General features: G+C 38.2%; 1 protein-coding gene across 8 annotated transcripts in view; it reads right to left on the reverse strand.

Annotated features, from left to right (window-relative positions):
* Positions 1-16,855, reverse strand: part of RIC8B (RIC8 guanine nucleotide exchange factor B) — a 119,449-nt gene that overhangs the window by 74,649 nt on the left and 27,945 nt on the right. For all 8 annotated transcript variants that reach the window (XR_004059605.1, XR_004059608.1, XR_004059604.1 and 5 more), the window contains exon 3: positions 1,478-2,086. Coding sequence is in view for 3 of the 8 variants with exons in the window: in XM_010381316.2 (XP_010379618.1) it covers positions 1,478-2,086 (609 nt within the window). In the remaining 5 variants the exon portion in view is untranslated. The remainder of the gene's footprint in view (positions 1-1,477; positions 2,087-16,855) is intronic.

Raw genomic sequence — 16,855 nt, forward strand, 5'->3', positions numbered from 1 at the left:
CTCAATATACTGATATTTATTACCTGTCATCCATTTCATACATATACTGATGTGTAGTCACTGAATTTTAAACCCTTTTTTTGTCAGGAATCTGAACAGTGTGAGCTACTATTTTGGGTATAATTTAAATAATAGGGGGCTCTAACAATGGCAAACCAACAGTCTCAGGAGTTTAAAGTCTCAGATGGAGAACTTAAAAACCCCAAAACAAACAGCGTAAGAAAAATAACCATAGAAGGTACCAAATAAGCATAGAAACATAACATTTTAAATACTTCCAAATATTTGGTTTCAATGCATAAATGGAGCATGTGGGCTTTCCACATCTTTTCTTGCCAAGTCCAAGGAAAAACTGACCATACTACAGTCATCTAGAACAGCTGTTAGGACTGATATTCAAATATTTAGTTTCAAAATACAGACCTATTTGCGCTTTAAAACTCAGATGTCTGCATATTCCCACTATAGCACTGCACTGAGATAATCCCTTTAAAGTAGGCTGCTGGCAAAAACAGATCTTTACTCATGGGTGAGAAGTGTTTCAAATGTTAGCCGAAATCTTAAAGTCAATTGTCAAAAAAGACAATTTGCTCTGGCACCAAAATCTCTCCCTTTTTACAGTAGGGGCTGAATTTCAACAGTTATTTAAAGCTAAAAAGAGAGTAAATGTGACATGTTATGCTTCTAGAAGGAGGGAAAAAAGTTTATGTCTACTTCACTTAATTTGTTGACTTCCTTAAACTAAGTTTCCTATTTAGCATATTGTTCTTGTAGGTACTTAAATGTAAACTATCAAATCTGCCTCACTGGGTTGCTGAAGGGTCCAAGCCACAGTGAAGAAAGATCTTTGTTTAGAAATAAGTCAGGTGGTTTAAAATAACCTTCCCCACACTTTGGCATAATCAGCTTGTTTTCTAGAACTTATACATGAGCACAGATATCTAGTTGTGGTGCTACACCTCTGGTAGTTATCTAACACTATAGAGAAACCCCCTGGAGACTGGGACGATAGGCATACACAGAGCATCTTCTACTCTCCTGAGCAGACACTAATTCTCATTGATCAACTTCAACTGGCTTGATCTATCTTAACTTTCCTTTAAGATGGCAGCCACTGAAAATGCCTATAGCTTTATCAACCACATTGTTTTGCTTCCCCTCAAATCTTATCATTTAGACCTTATTCCTGAAAGAGGCACTCTTAAAAAGAGAGAATAATGCAACTCAGAAAACTACATTTGGCAACTTACAAAACAGTAGTCCATTTTTATAACTATTCTGATAGGCGTTATCACACAAATGGAAAGAATAAGACTTACAATGGTTAAGAAGTACATCCTGGGTAATACAATTGCTTAATGGGAGAAGTGGGAACTTTTTCCATTTCCCAACTTGTATTCTTCTCTTGCAGGAAACTCTAGGGATGTCCCAGACCAATTAAATTTCAGGTAGATAAAAATAGCCTTCTCTGCCTTACCTCTTTATGCACCTTCCAACTGTCTACTGTCACATTGAAGAGAGCTTTGAGGGCCTCAATGGCACAGTCCGTCTCCTGAGGTGAGAGAGGAGGTCCATTATGGTCTATGGCCGATTCATACTCATCGGTCCACTTGATGCTAAAGGCACTTTCCAAGATCTGGGTTAGCAGCGGTAGTCCCTGGAGCTCATAGCGCAATTGTGACCTGATGTCGGTGTGCAAAAGTGACAGAAGGAAGAGCAAGCGCAAGTCAAAGCACTTAATGTCATTGATAAATTTCCGGTCCTTGCACTTTCTCAGGAGATTACAGAGCTTTGCAGCAAGATTAAGTTCCAGGCTGAGCTGCTGTGCCATCTGACTGTTGAACACTATATTACACAGACATTTTAATGACTCCACAATAACTGGGAACTCTGATACTTTCTCCAAAGAATCATCTAACTCATTTAGTTTGGCTAGTCGCAGCAGTATCTGCATATTTTCCTTAGTTGTTACAGGAACTAAAACCTTTTTGTCTCTGGAGAGAATGCGGAGTACTTCCAGGCACGACACTTGACATGTTGTTGGGATGTCCTTTATTAGGACTTTAAATATGCCTTCACAGAGTTTCTGAAAAACAAGAAGAGTATGCAAAAATCATTATTTGGCTCGAATGACTTAACACAGAATGTTTCTCTGCCAATGTATTTAACAACAGTTAAAAATCCAGATAGAAAAGGTTTTTATTATTTTTAAATCATGGAATGTTAGAGACTGAAATATAAGGTCACCAACAGGATGGAAGACAATCAGTTTGAATCATAGCTGTTCCCTTCCCAGAAATAAAGATTAACACCTCAAGAATTGGTTCCTATTTGTCCAGAGTATAGGCACTTGCAAAAAGATTTAAAGAAGTATGCATTTCTGCTGAGTTTTAGTTGTGCTATTGCTTCTGAATTTATAGTTCTTTAGCAGCAGTCCCAAGTTTCAGAAACCCTAGAACCCCCTTTAGCTAAGATCTAATAATATTTAATCATCAAACAACCCCACAGAAGAACTTCTGCTGACAAACTGATAAAAAATTATTCCAAGTGTTAGGTTCCAAATACAGTTGAATTAGCATATATTACGCCTCGAGACAATTGCAAAAAGGTGATTCCTCCTAGTATACACACTACAGCATACACACACAGTTCCCATTGGGTGGGCAAATTATTAAAAAGTATACATAGCTTGGGAAGCTCAGATTGCGTACAGAATTTTAGCTTTCTTTTGTTCTCTTGCCATAGGGCACAGATTGTACAAATATATGTAGTAGTTCTGGTTCCAAACCTTGCTATCAATATCTCAAAAACAATTCTAGAATGAACCCAAATATCTTTATTTCCTAAAAAGGTTTTTTTAATGCCATTGCCAGATTTAAGGATCACTGACCATTCCCTGAAAATTCAATGTCAGCTTTCTTCTCTACGAACTGCAGGTCTGGGTCTCTCAAGCTTACCCTTACATGTGAGGCAAGCAGCTATAACTACCCCATTGCTGAACATTTCTGTACTCCCTTACGTCTTATAAAAAAACAACTACTACTACCAACGTAAGATTTTACAAAATTTCTATTCATCTGTCATTAGACTTAACTCTTTAATAAAAAGAGGCTGCCTGTGGGTCACATTATAATCTTGTCAGGAAACCTAGGCTATGTGCACAGAGTCATCAGCTACAAAAATGCCCATTTTAAATGTAGTCATCCCTTGGTATCTGTGTGGGATTGATTCCAGAACCCTCTGCAGACAATAAAATCCACAGATACTCAAGTATCTTATATAAAATGGTATAGAAGGATGGGCACAGTGGCTCATGCCTATAATCCCGGCACTTTGGGAGGCTGAGGAAGGCGGATCACGAGGTCAGGAGATCGAGACCATCCTGGCTAACATGGTGAAACCCCGTCTCTACTAAAAATACAAAAAATTAGCTGGGCATGGTGGCACGTGCCTGTAATCTCAGCTACTTGGGAAGCTGAGGCAGGAGAATCACTTGAACTAGGGAGTCGGAGGTTGCAGTGAGCCAAGATCGTGCCACTGCACTCCAGCCTGGCAACAGAGTGAGACTGTCTCAAAAAAAAAGGCGTAGTATTTGCATATAACCTATGCACTTCTTCCTGTATACTTTCAGTCATCACTAGATTATTTATAATATCTAATACAATGTAAATGCTATGTAAATGGTTGTATTATTTAAGGAATAATGACAGAAAAGTTTGTCTGTACATGCTCAATACAGACACAACTATCCTTTTTTTCCTTGAGTATTTTCAATCTACAATTGATTAAATCCATAGATGCAGACTGCACGATACAGAGGGATGATTGTATTACGTTCTTTAAATAGATGTGGAAAGGAACTTTATCTGATAAGCCAAAAAAAAATTTCATAACATTGTCAGTTATATCCCTGCCATACCTGGTAATTAGAAAGGACTTTCTTTTAATATTTTAGTATCATTGTTAAAGTACTTTTTTTGAATGTAGTTTGGGGATAGTAGAAAGTATAATGTGCCCATTATTAAAAGTATCCAGAACAGGGAAAATTTTCTCCATATTTAGACCTTTCACATTCAAGACAAAAAAATACATTCTACATACTACTTCATATGTGGTCTATTCCTGGGGGTGGAGTCAGATCACCTTTGTTTCCACACAATTTCATTCAAGAAGGAAATATCTACCTTCCTCCTTAAGTTGGGAAGCATGTAATAAGGTATTATAAAATATTACATTTGTGAATTTGGAGTTCTACATATCTAACAGCACACAAATATCTTTCTTCCATTCTAAACCAAAAATAACAGCAACAATAAAATTAAAAAGAAAACCTATGGGCAATATGGCACCTTTCTTCCTAATAACTTCAGACTCAAGAAAGAAAAAGAGCAGAGCCAGAAGACAAATTGGAATAGCCAGGGCTATACATAAACCAAATAGACTGAGAAACTCTGGGACATGAAAGAGATTAAAGGTGCCTACAAAATTTATAGTTAAAAACTGCTTCATCTAAAAGCTTGTAGAAGATCATCTAGCAAGCAAAGACAAGATTTTTTTACACAGTTTTTAATCACAGTTGTTCTTGAACATATCATTTCTCACTACAGACCTACCTCACATGGTAACTGTTGCAGTTTTTTGCTACATCTCTTGAAAAGTAATACCACTTTTTGGACAATGACTCTCTTTTTTTAAATTACAATTTTTAGAACCAAAAACATGTAAAAAACAATGAAAGTGATATTTAATCGACATACTTAATGCTTTACTCAATACAGTAATTTCTATTTAAAGAATATTATCAGGAACAAATAAAAGTGGTTGAATAGGCAGCATTCTTTATAGTTCTTCTATCTGTTGAGTTTGTGTACTACTTCCATGTTTCAAAGGTGCTCTTGTATTTCCCCTTTATTTTGCCTTATCAGTACTTTTCTGTGCTGTAACTATTTAAGTTGATTTTACTCTTCCTAAAACATGCTCTGCTCTCCTCAAACACCTTTCATACCTCCCTGCTGCCCACAGAACGTTGTTGAAATGGGCCTAGTTTCCCCTTTTCTACTGTTGTCTGATACACACAACGCAAACACACACTGTTTCTTCTTCAGATGTTCCAAATTGACCCCCAGTCCCTGACCATGATACGTCCTGGGTATTTCCTCCACTGTTCCTTCAGCATGGTATGCCCTGCCACCACATCTACCCATCAAGGATTGCCAAAAACTTTTTAGTAGTTTGCTCCTGAGCTGAAATCCTATAGTGGACTTTAACGGTGGTTCTCAAACCTCATCATGCATCATAATCACCTAAAGGACTTTTAAAAAACAGACAGTTGCACCTCATCCCTAGAGTTTCTGATGCAGTAGGTCTGGGATGAGGGTCCAGAAATGGGACTTTTAACAATTCCTAGTTGATGCTACTGCTGGTCCAGAATCCACAATGTGAGGACCACTGAACTATGATTAACAATGCACTGACATAATTTGGACGTTAGGGTCAAGGGTTAACTGAGAATACCTGACCAGATGAACACAGAAAAGCAGGCAGACTTGAAAGCCATTAGCACATTACCTTGACTTCTCCTTCGCTGCCATGTGCTAAAGATGTGTAAGGGCAGCAGGGACAGAAATGAGATGTCATTTTCTATTGTCACATCACTTTTCTGAACTATAATGTAAAAAACTGCCAAAGGTGGGAGGCACATTACTTGTTTAAGGTCAGTGATCCTGGGCTTGAAATTTGTTCAACCTACCATGGACTCTAAAACCAAATCAGTGTAGTAATTAAGAGCAGAAGTTCTGAATTTAAATTGTTTATATTCAAATCTTGGCTCTTCTTCTGAACAATTGTGGCCTTGGCAAGCTACTTGTCTCTGGACCTCGTTTACTGCAAGAATTAAATGAGATCATGCATGTACAACAAATAGGGCAGTGCCTGGCAAGTGATAAATGTTCAGTACAGGTTATCTGTTACACATTATTATCAGGTAAAATGTCAAAGTCCTCAGTTTGGCACTTAAGATCTGCTAACCTGCTCTGAGTTTTCTTTCATACTATTCTTATCAAATTTTCCTCTTTAGCTATATTCCTTTCCAAATTATCTCATATTGAGCTTTTTTGCTTTGTTACAGCCTCCCTCTACACATCAGTCCTTTTCCTTTTCTATTTAAGTTTTAGCAATTCTCGAAGAGTAAGCTTAAAACCCATTTTCAACATAAAAATTTCCCTAATCACTTCAGACCTCAACATTCTTCCTTTCTAAGGGATACCTAAACCGCAAATCTGTAGCAATCATTTGGTGCTTAGCACATCCATCCTGTTAGTTTTCTTTTTATGAGTTTGCCTCAACTACTAAAAATTCTCTGAAGATGGAAGGGACATCTTTTTCACAAGAGAAGAAAATGTATTGTGGTGGCTTTTAAATCAAAGACCTGAGTTTAATACCTGGGTTTGCCACTGTGTGACTTTTTTTTTTTTTTTAACCAGCTGTATGATTCAGACACTTCTTAGTCTCAGTTTCCCATTTTTAAAAAAAGGGAGGCCAGGCATGGTGGCTCACACCCATAATCCCAGCACTCTGGGAGGCTGAGGCGGGTGGATCAAAAAAAAAAGCGGGGGGAATAACATCCATATCTCACAGGGATGTTATAAAATACACGCTGGGACATAATAAGCACTCTTTAATGGTGCCTATTATTACGTTTTATTTCTTCTTAATCTTAGTTGCTCTTAGCAGAGCAACTAGAACATAATAAGCACCTTCTCCCCCAACTTGAAATAAATTAAGTGAAGAAGTTCCCTAAATCTCAAGCATTAGTAGAGGTCTTTTAATAATGTCTTGACATTTCCCCTTTCTAAGAAGGAAAGAAAGTAGTAGACGCTATTCTTGTGACTGTATTGGTAGAGTGATTCATCCCCCTGGGTAAAAGTCTTTTCACAGAAGTAGCAGAAGGTATGCACCTTCATACAAAGTTCTTTTTTCTGAAGAGTTTAAGTTACTTACATGTATATTCTCTTTAAAATACAGAATAAAACTATTAAAGAAAATAGAAAAAATCCTTAATTATATGAGCTGGTATATTTTATACACAGTGGACAGAGGGCTTGGTCCTTAGTTAATTTACTTGATTTTCAGTAACATGCATTATTACTTTAACACACAGGTATGATCATCATGTGCACATAATTTTGCTTCCTAACTTTTAAATATAACATAATAAGCATTTTTCATATTGCTAGAGTCCTTGTAAAACATACTTTTAAATGGATGCAGTATTAAATATGACTCCTGTTCTCAACGAATCTGTAGCATGAAATGCAGCAGAATCCAGAAAGAACAATGTTAGTTTACCATTAAAAGAAATGGCTTCACAATTTTAATAATTATAGCACATGTGGAGTATGTTTTAATCAAACTGCTTAGGATCAGAAGAAGTGTTTTGGATTTCTTCGGATTTTGAAATATTTGCATTATACTTACTTGGTTGCGCAGCCCAAATCTAAAATCCTGTAATGAGCATTTCCTTTGAATATCATGTCAGCACTCAAAAAAGTTCCAAATTATGTCCTGTCATTTGCAACAACATGGATGGAACTGTAGGACATTATGTTAAGTGAAATAAACCAGGCACAGAAAGACAGGTATTGCATGTTCTCACTCATATATGGAAGCTAAAAAAAAAAAAAGATCTAATGGAGATAGAGAGTAGAATGATGGCCACCAGAGGCTGAGAAGGGTAGTGGAGATGGCTTGGGGTGGATATGGAGGGGTTGGTTAATGGGTACAAAAATACCATTAGATAGAAGGAATAAGATCTAGTGTTCAGTAGCCCAACAGGTCAATTACAGTTACCAATAATTTATTGTCTATTTCAAAAGAACTAGAAGAACAGAACTGGAATGTTCCTAACACAAAGAAATGTTAAATGTATGGATACCCCAATTACCCTGATTTGATCATTACACATTGTGTACACTTGTGTCAAAGTATCACATGTACCCTATAAATAGGTATTTTTTCCTTTTAGTTTTGAATTTTGGAGATTTCAGGTTTGAGGATTTGGGATGTGTAACCTGTAATATATTTTGCTTATGTGCTTTACAGTTTACAAAAAACTTTTATATTTCTCAATCTAAGAAATGCTTACTGAATGCTTACTGCACAATTCTTTCTTTCTTTTTTTTTTTTTTTTGAGACAGAGTCTTCTCTGTCTCCTAGGCCGAAGTGCAATGGCACAATCTTAGTTCACTGCAACCTCCGCCTCTGGAGTTCAAGCGATTCTCCTGTCTCAGCCTCCTGAGTAGCTGGGATTACAGACACACACCACCACGTCTGCCTAATTTTTGTATTTTCAGTAGATACGGAGTTTCGCCATGTTGGCCAGGCTGGTCTTGAACTCCTGACCTCAGGTGATCCTCCCACCTCGGCCTCCCAAAGTGCTGGGATTACAGGCCTGAGCCACCATGCTCGGCCCCACCACACAATTCTTAAAACGTTAAGATTGCCTGGAGCCACTTGGCTAAGAAATACAAGGTCAGGACTCAATCCAGATCATCTGATTCCAATGTAATTTCCACTGTAAATTATGATCATTCCATAGCTGTCTCCGATTTATTGTGATTTTGAGCATGTCACTTTATTAGGCCTTTTGCTTCCCTCCACACCATGCATTAAAACTAAATGCCCTCTAAGGCAAACTTCTTTGAGCTCCAGAATAGTAGGCTTTTTTTCCACTCTGAATCGATAAAACAAGGATCATCTTTGGCTTAGTTATGAAACAAAATAGGCTATGAAGCATATGTGAGCATTCAAATGATCTATCAAGATTTATATACTATCTTAAGAGGTGATTTCTAAAACTATTAAAAAATTGAAAATTTTATACATAAAGAAAATGTCTTTGTTTAAAAGATTGATACCACAGTTCATCTACTAGACTCTGGTAATCCAAAACAGGTTGTTAGAAAACACTTTTGAGGCAAGTGCTACTTAGAAGAGTTGTCTATTGATTAGTGCCAGTTCACCAACTCCTTGTTGCTAGGTCATGTTGACATAGGTATGTAAGGTGAGACAGGCATAAAGAACAGTATACATTTAGAAACTTTCATAGTAATTTGATGATTCTTTCTTTTAGTGATTAATTTGTATTGCATTTTAGAAAAGTATTGGCCTACTGCAAATTAGAGAAAAACAAACAAGAACTTAATCCTTCATCACAAATAATTTGAGAAGCACTGTTCTAGACAATACTTCTTACCCTTTATAAGTTTTCTTCAACTATATAAGGTAGTAAAACTGAGATACCAGAGTAATAAATAAATAATATAAAGCTTCATAAATACAGTGTCCCTCAGTGTTCTCAGAAGGCTAGTTCCAGGACCCCCATGGATACCGAAATCCATAGATGTTCAAGTCCCTAATATAAAATGGAATATAGTACTTGCATACAACCTTTGCACAACCTCCCATATACTTTAAATCACCTCTAGACTATTTATAATACCGAAAACAATGTAAATGCTACGTAAATTGTTATACTGTATTTTTTACTGCTATATCATTGTTTTGGGGTTTTTTATCCCCTAACTTTTTTTTTTTTTTTTTTTTTTTTTTTTTTTTTTTTTTGAGATAGAGGCTCGCTCTGTTGCCCAGGCTAGGGTGCAGTGGTGTGATCTCAGCTCACTGCAACCTCCACCTCCCAGGTTCAAGTGATTCTCCTGCCTTAGCCTCCTGAGTAGATGGGATTAAAGGCACGCACCACCATGCCCCACTAATTTTCGTATTTTAGTAGAGATGGGGTTTCACCATGTTGGCCAGGTTGGTCTCGAACTCCTGACCTCAGGTGATCCGCCTGCCTTGGTCTCCCAAAGTGCTGGGATTACAGGCGTGAGCTACAGCGCCCAGGCTCCCCTAAATATTTTTGAACTGCTGGTTGAATCTATGGATACAGAGGGCTGACTGTAGGTTTATCTAACAGTTTGTTAGACACTGTGATGGAAACTGATAGTTGTCCACCAAAACCCATTCTCCTTTTCTCTTGCAGTAACAACTGTGGCAAGGCCCATGGCTACCTAGCTACATCACATTCCCTAGTTGTTCCTCACTGCTGTGTGATGGAGCTCTTGCCAGTAGAATGAAAGTGTACAGACATGATCTATGCTATTTCCAGGTCTGGCTCTTTGAGACAGTGGGTATGACTTCTCCACTGTCTTATCCCCTTCTATAGCCTAAACCTAAAAGTGGCAGTCCAGTCTAGGTTAAGACAATGCTCAGATGGTGAAGCATGACTTGACAACTTGAAAGGAAACCAGGTCCCTGAATAAATTAATAAAGCAGAGCCATTCACTGCCTGAATGATTATCTCAGAACTATTACTTCAGAAGGTAATAAACACCCACATTTTGTAAACCACTTCTATCTTGAGGTTCCTTTGTTAAAACAACTTAGCTTTAACCTAAATATAATACAGCTTTGAAATATGGTATCCCATCAATGTACCATACAGAAACTCAACTGTGCCATCATTCCATGAGCAACAGATATCGTAGTTTACCTCAAGGACTAAGCAACTGCTTTCTATATCTAATATCAGGATCTAGGCCAACTTGTCCTAGTTGTGCCATGGCTGCTTTGTATATTCATTTTCTTATCTACTTGGCCATTTATCAAGAATTTACCAAGTTATTTTCTACCAAAATATCCTGTTAATTTCCCTTTAATAAATCCAGTGTGGTGAGACTTCTAAGGAACTTAAAGTGGAACAGAGGAGAATTACAAAGAAACACAAGATATGGATCAATATGATAAGTGCACTGAATAGATCTAAGCAAGAATTTATCTGCCTCAACATAACTGACATCCTGGATTGGATAATTCTTTGTTTTGGGAGTCTGTTCTGTGCATTGTAGAGCATTTGGTAGTACCGTTGGCCTCCACCCACTAGATGCCAGTAATATTCCCATTACCCAGTCATCACAATAAAAAATGTCTCCAGAAACTGCCAAATGTCTCCTGAGGAGAAAACCTACCTTATTCCCATGAAGACCACTGATTTAAACATAAAATATTATGGCAATAAAAATCTAAGGCACCTAATCCAGTCTCATGGGAGAGAATTAAACCAATTCAGGGAAAAGTTTCCTAAGGAAGTATCATTTAAAATGACACCTGAAAGGTACAGGTTCAATTTCCATTCAGTCCTTTAATAAATATTCTCAGTACCTGCCATATTCAAGGCATCGTGTTAGGTGATGGGTACACAGTGTGAACAGAGATATAATTCTGGTGCTAAAATGTTAAGCAAATATAAGGGAAATTAACAGGATATTTTGAAAGCAAATAACTGGGGAAAATATCAACTTTAGATAGAGTTATATTTAGGCCAAGTTCTGATAGTGAGAAACTGCTAAATGTGCAAAGAGTAGAAGAAAGAATAGTAGCCGGGCGTGGTGGCTCACGCCTGTAATCCCAGCACTTTGGGAGGCTGAGGTGGGTGGATCATGAAGTCAGGAGATCGAGGCCATCCTGGCCAACATGGTGAAACCCTGTCTCTACTAAAAATACAAAAAAATTAGCCAGGTGTGGTGGCATGTGCCAGTAGTCCCAGCTACTAAGGAGGCCGAGGCAGGAGAATCACTTGAACCTGGGAGACGGAGGTTGCACTGAGCCAAGATCGCACCACTGTACTCCAGCCCGGGTTACAGAGCGAGACTCTGAGGAAAGAGGAAAGAGGGAAGAGGGAAGGGGAAGAGAAGAGGGAGGGAGGGAGGGAAGGAAGGGGGAGAGGGCAGGAGAGGGAGAGAGAAAGAAAGAAAAAGAGAGAGAGAAGGAGGGAAGGGAAGGGAAGGGGGAAAGAAAAAAGAAAGAGAGAAAGAACAGTATAGACAGAGCCTGGTTTGTTTAAGGTCCTGAAAGCTAAGGTGGGTGATGTTGGAGGCAGAGTGCTGTGAGATGAAACTGGAAAGTAAGCAAGGACCAGGTCATGTGGCATCTTACAGGCCATGATAAGATCAGACTTTACTTTTTAAACACTATGAAAAGTCACTAAAGGAGTTTATGTAAAAGAGAGATATAATCCAATTAAATGATTTTTAAAAAATCACCATCACTGTGTGGAAAATGGGTTGGACTGGAACAAACATACTTTCAACCAGAGTGGTAGCAATGGAGAGGGAGACAAGTGAACAGATTTGGTATGTATTTTAGAGGGAAAATTGATAGGACTTACTATTTGTGGGGGAGAGGGAAGTTTCTGGCTTAAGCCAACATAGTACCATTTATTGAGAAGGGGATGACTGGGGAAAGAACAGGTTTGGAGGAAAATTCTGTAAGATCACATTAAGTTTGTGGTAACTGGAGATGTCCAATAGGAAGCTGAATGTATATGGCTGGAGCCCTAAGCAGCCATCAGGGTTATCTATGCTTTCTATATGAATAAGGGCATTCTTAAGTTACAAAAGTGGATGAGATTGCCTAGAGAAAAACATACAGAGAAAATGGGGACTAAAAGCCACAAAAGATGCTACCACTCAGGGGCTGTGGAGAAGAAAAACTGATAAAGGAGGTAAAGAGGTATTAGCAAGAGGAAATTTAGGAGTGTGGCATTCTGGAACACAAGATGGCAGAAAATATTTTATGGAGGAATGGTCAACTGTTTGAAATGCAGATGAAAGGTCAAACAGCATCAAGACCTGGCAATGCTAGATCACAAATGGCCTTGATAAAAACAGTTTCTGGAGACCGGCGTGGTGGCTCACGCCTGTAATCCCAGCACTTTGGGAGGCCGAGGCGGGTGGATCACCTGAGGTTGGGAGTTCGAGGCCAGCCTGGCCAACATGGAGAAACCCTGTCTCTACTAAAAATACAAAAAATTAGCCAGGCATGGTGGCACATGCCTGTAATCCCAGTTACTCGGGAAGCTGAGGCAGAAGAATCGCTTGAACCCGGGAGGCGGAGGCTGCAGTGAGCCGAGATCACACCATTGCACTCCAGCATGGGCAGCAAGAGCGAAACTCCATCTCAAAACAAACAAACAAACAAACAAAAAGTTTCTGAAGAGTAACTGGGAGGTAAAAAAGAGAGAGAAGTAGATACCTTTCAAGATGTTACTGTAAGACAAACAGAGAAATGGGCTGACAATAAGAGGAAATGTAAGGTCAACAAAGGCTGTTCTTTCTCTTTTAAAGAGAAAATATACTAGTCCATGTTTATATGAGAAGAATGAAGAGTCTGGAATTAATCCAGAAGGAAATGGGGAACTTACTGCAGAGTATTAAGCAGGAAAATGACATTAGATTTGTATTTTGGAAACATCACTCTGCTGTTAATGTGGAAAATGAGTAAGAAAGGGGGAGCAGGACCAGAAGCAAGGCAGTTAAGTGGTTGTTGCAGTAAGAGAGATGATGGAGGGCTGAACTAAAGCAGTGGTAATGAAACTGGGAAAATTACAGAGGTTTTTTTGTTGCTGCTGTTTTTTGTTTTTGTTTTTTTTGAGACAGGGTGTCACTCTGTCACCTAGGCTGGAGTGCAGTGGTGCCTTTATGACTTACTGCAGCCTCGACCTCCTGAGCTCAAGTGATCTTCCTCACCTCCCAAAGTGCTGGGATTACAGGAGTGAACCATGGCGCCCAGCAGAGGAAAGATTTTAAGGGTGTAGAATTGACTGAACAATTTGATGGAATGATAGGTCAAGAACGAAGAAGAAAGAGGAGGCAAGGAACCTCATAGATTTCTAACTTGTATAACTTGGTTGATGGTGGTATCTTTTACTTCTGAGATAGGTGACTTGCTTCCTAAAGTTGGCAGCAAAAAGAAAATGTTGCTGCCTGGTAGACATTTCTCTTTAACTATCTCATAGTAGATACCTGAAATAAAACACATCCAAACACATTAACTAGGAAGGGGACCAATTCCCCATAACTCACCTTTCTAAAACTCACATTCAACTACTTATTGTCATAATATCCTTGATCTAGGCACCATAATCTACTCTCTAATGCCTGTCCAAACTTCTGTGCCTTTTCTCATGTTACTTCCTGTATTCAAAACGTCCTCCCAACCTTCTTAAATCACTCCTCCTTTCAAATCAAATGCTATCTTTTTCACCATCCCCCAGCAGGAAGTAATTCCTTCCACCTCTAAACCCAGAATACTTAATCTGTAGCACTTTTATAGCACTTAAGCCTCTGACCTTGAATTATATTTACGGAGAGTTATCTCTTTTATCAGCTTTGGCGGGGGCAGGGTCTAACATATTTCTCAAAGATGCTGTCAAATATGTTGAATATTTACAAACATACACACTAGGGTATGACATCTTCAAAGCACTGTGTGCTATAGAATATTATTTCCAAACATTTAATAGGTTATTAAAGCTCTGGATTTGATTCCCAGCTGCCACTTACTTCAGTTGTATGACTTTAAGTTGACCAATTTCTTTATTTCCTTACCTGTAAAATTGATATAATAGGACCTACTTGAGGCTGGGCATGGTGGCTCATGCCCAGCACTTTGGGAGGCTAAGGTGGGCGGATCACCTGAAGTCAGAAGTTCGAGACCAGCCTGGCCAACATGGTGAAACCCTGTCTCTACTAAAAATACAAAAATTAGATGGGCGTGGTAGTGGGCGCCTGTAATCCCAGCTACTCATGAGGCTGGGGCAGGAGAATCGCTTGGGACCAGGAGGTAGAGGTTGCAGTGAGCAGAGCACTCACTGCCATAGCACTCCAGCCTAGGTGAGAGAGCGAGACTCTGTCTCAAAAAAAAAGAAAAGAAAGAAAGAAAGAAAGAAAAGTACCTACCTCATAGGGTTGTTGAGGGAATTAAATGAGATGATGTGTATGTGCTGCCCTAGAATTAGTCAATCAATGTTACTTATCATTATAACTACAATACATATGCCACATATAGTATTATCACATGTTTTAATAAGAAGCTACAAGGTATAATAGAGAGAATATAAGCTGGTTATGACTGCTATTTATTATTTGTGAGATCTGGATAAGTTACTTGGTTTCTCTGAGCTTCAGTCTCATTACCTATAAAATGGGGATAATATTCTTTCTATTACAATGTTGTTTTATTAAATGAAATGCTGGTACACAGTAAGAGTTAAAATTTTACATTTTTAAGAACAATACCTATAATTAAAGATCTTAACCAATAGCAACATTTTAAAGGTGGCTTGTTTTTCTAATTGAAATAAGCCCACATGTAGAAGTGACATAGTTTTCTCTCCAACATTAGTGTTTCTCAAAAGGATTTAATGGGCTGAGGGTTTCAGAAATCTTTACTATTAGTTGTTGAAATTCAGATACAGATGAATAGATTAATTTAAAATAAAAATGGGCCAATAATTGAATACACTGAAACAAAGGGGAACAGAGAAAGTGAAAAACTGCAAAAGACAAGGAATAATGTTTGCGTTATTTACAAGAAACAGGAAAATGCAGTAACTTTGCAGTACCAGCTGGAAAAAAGGGCAGGATACACACACATTACAAGCATTGAGTTCAACTTGTTAGTAACCCTAGGATAACTTCAGTCTAGAAACGAGCTGAACAGTCAAACAAAATGTGTCCAATTTCTAGAATCAGAATGTTAAGAGAAGGCGCTATAATGATCACTTACCATTAACAAACACTAGCAGTACAAAAGAGTCTATAAAAATGGCTTTTGTAGGCAAATAAGCCTCGGAAACTTATAAGGCATACCAAACTACCAAAGATTCTCCCATGTATTATGGAAAAGAAACTTCTTTTTTTTTCTTTTTTGAGACAGGGTATCATTACTCTGTCACCCAGGCTGCAGAGCAATGGCATGATCATAGCTCACTGTAACCTCGAACTCCTGGGCTCAAAGGATCCTCCTGCCCCAGTCTCCCAAGTAGCTAGGAATAGGGGTACAATTAACTGTGTTCAGTTATTTTTTTTTTTTAACTTTTAGAGACAGGGTCTTGCTACGCTGCCCAGGCCAGTTTCAAACTCTAGGCCTTAATTAAGCAATCCCCTCACCTTTGCCTCCCAAAGTGCTGGAATTGCAGGCTTCAGTCACTGTGCCCAGCCCTGTTCATTCTTTTAAAACTGATATTTCCTTACTTTGACCACAGAACCCTTTAAAAAAATAACACCTATTAACATACTCAGGACAAGAGGATATCCTTCTCGTTTTATATATATGAAAACTGACTCCCAGATAGGCTAAATGATTTGCTTAATGTAGCAGAGAATGCTACAGTGGGAAAGTGGACTCAAATTCTTATTTGACACAGTCCTACTCTCTTTTACTGGTATGTAGTAATACACAAGAACTAAAACAAAAATGAGTGTTCCTAACATTAAAAGCAATTCTGGGCTAAACTAGGCCAGTGAAGGGAATTTCTTAGAACAGATTTTTGTTTTCCTTAAATAAACAGACCTAAATCCTTAAACATGGTTCTACTTTAAAAAAAAATTCTCATATTGTAGTGGCAGTGAAATACCTATCCTTACAGTCTGCCACTTTCCCTTTAATAAAACAGAATAGATAATAGACTCCTCCTTCCCTGCTTTTTTGCCCATTATGACTACAGTGTTAGCCACGTGCTTGAATTATACTCACTTGAATCTACCAGTACTCTTATAGTGATGGGATAGATCCTAATCTTAAAATAGGTTATGCACATTCATCTGGGAGATGTGGCCCAGTACCAGGGATACTTAAAGTCACAGGGTAATTTTGGTACATATTCTTTAACCACTATTTTACTAAAAGATTTATTTGGGATAGGGGATTTCTACATGAAAATAAATGAATGCATTATAAATCACATTACATAAGTTACATGAATTTTTAAGATAAAAAATGAGATGTCAAAGGAATT

The sequence above is a fragment of the Rhinopithecus roxellana genome, chromosome 10 (genome assembly GCF_007565055.1).
Source record: "Rhinopithecus roxellana isolate Shanxi Qingling chromosome 10, ASM756505v1, whole genome shotgun sequence".
Classification (NCBI taxonomy): Eukaryota; Metazoa; Chordata; class Mammalia; order Primates; family Cercopithecidae; genus Rhinopithecus; species Rhinopithecus roxellana.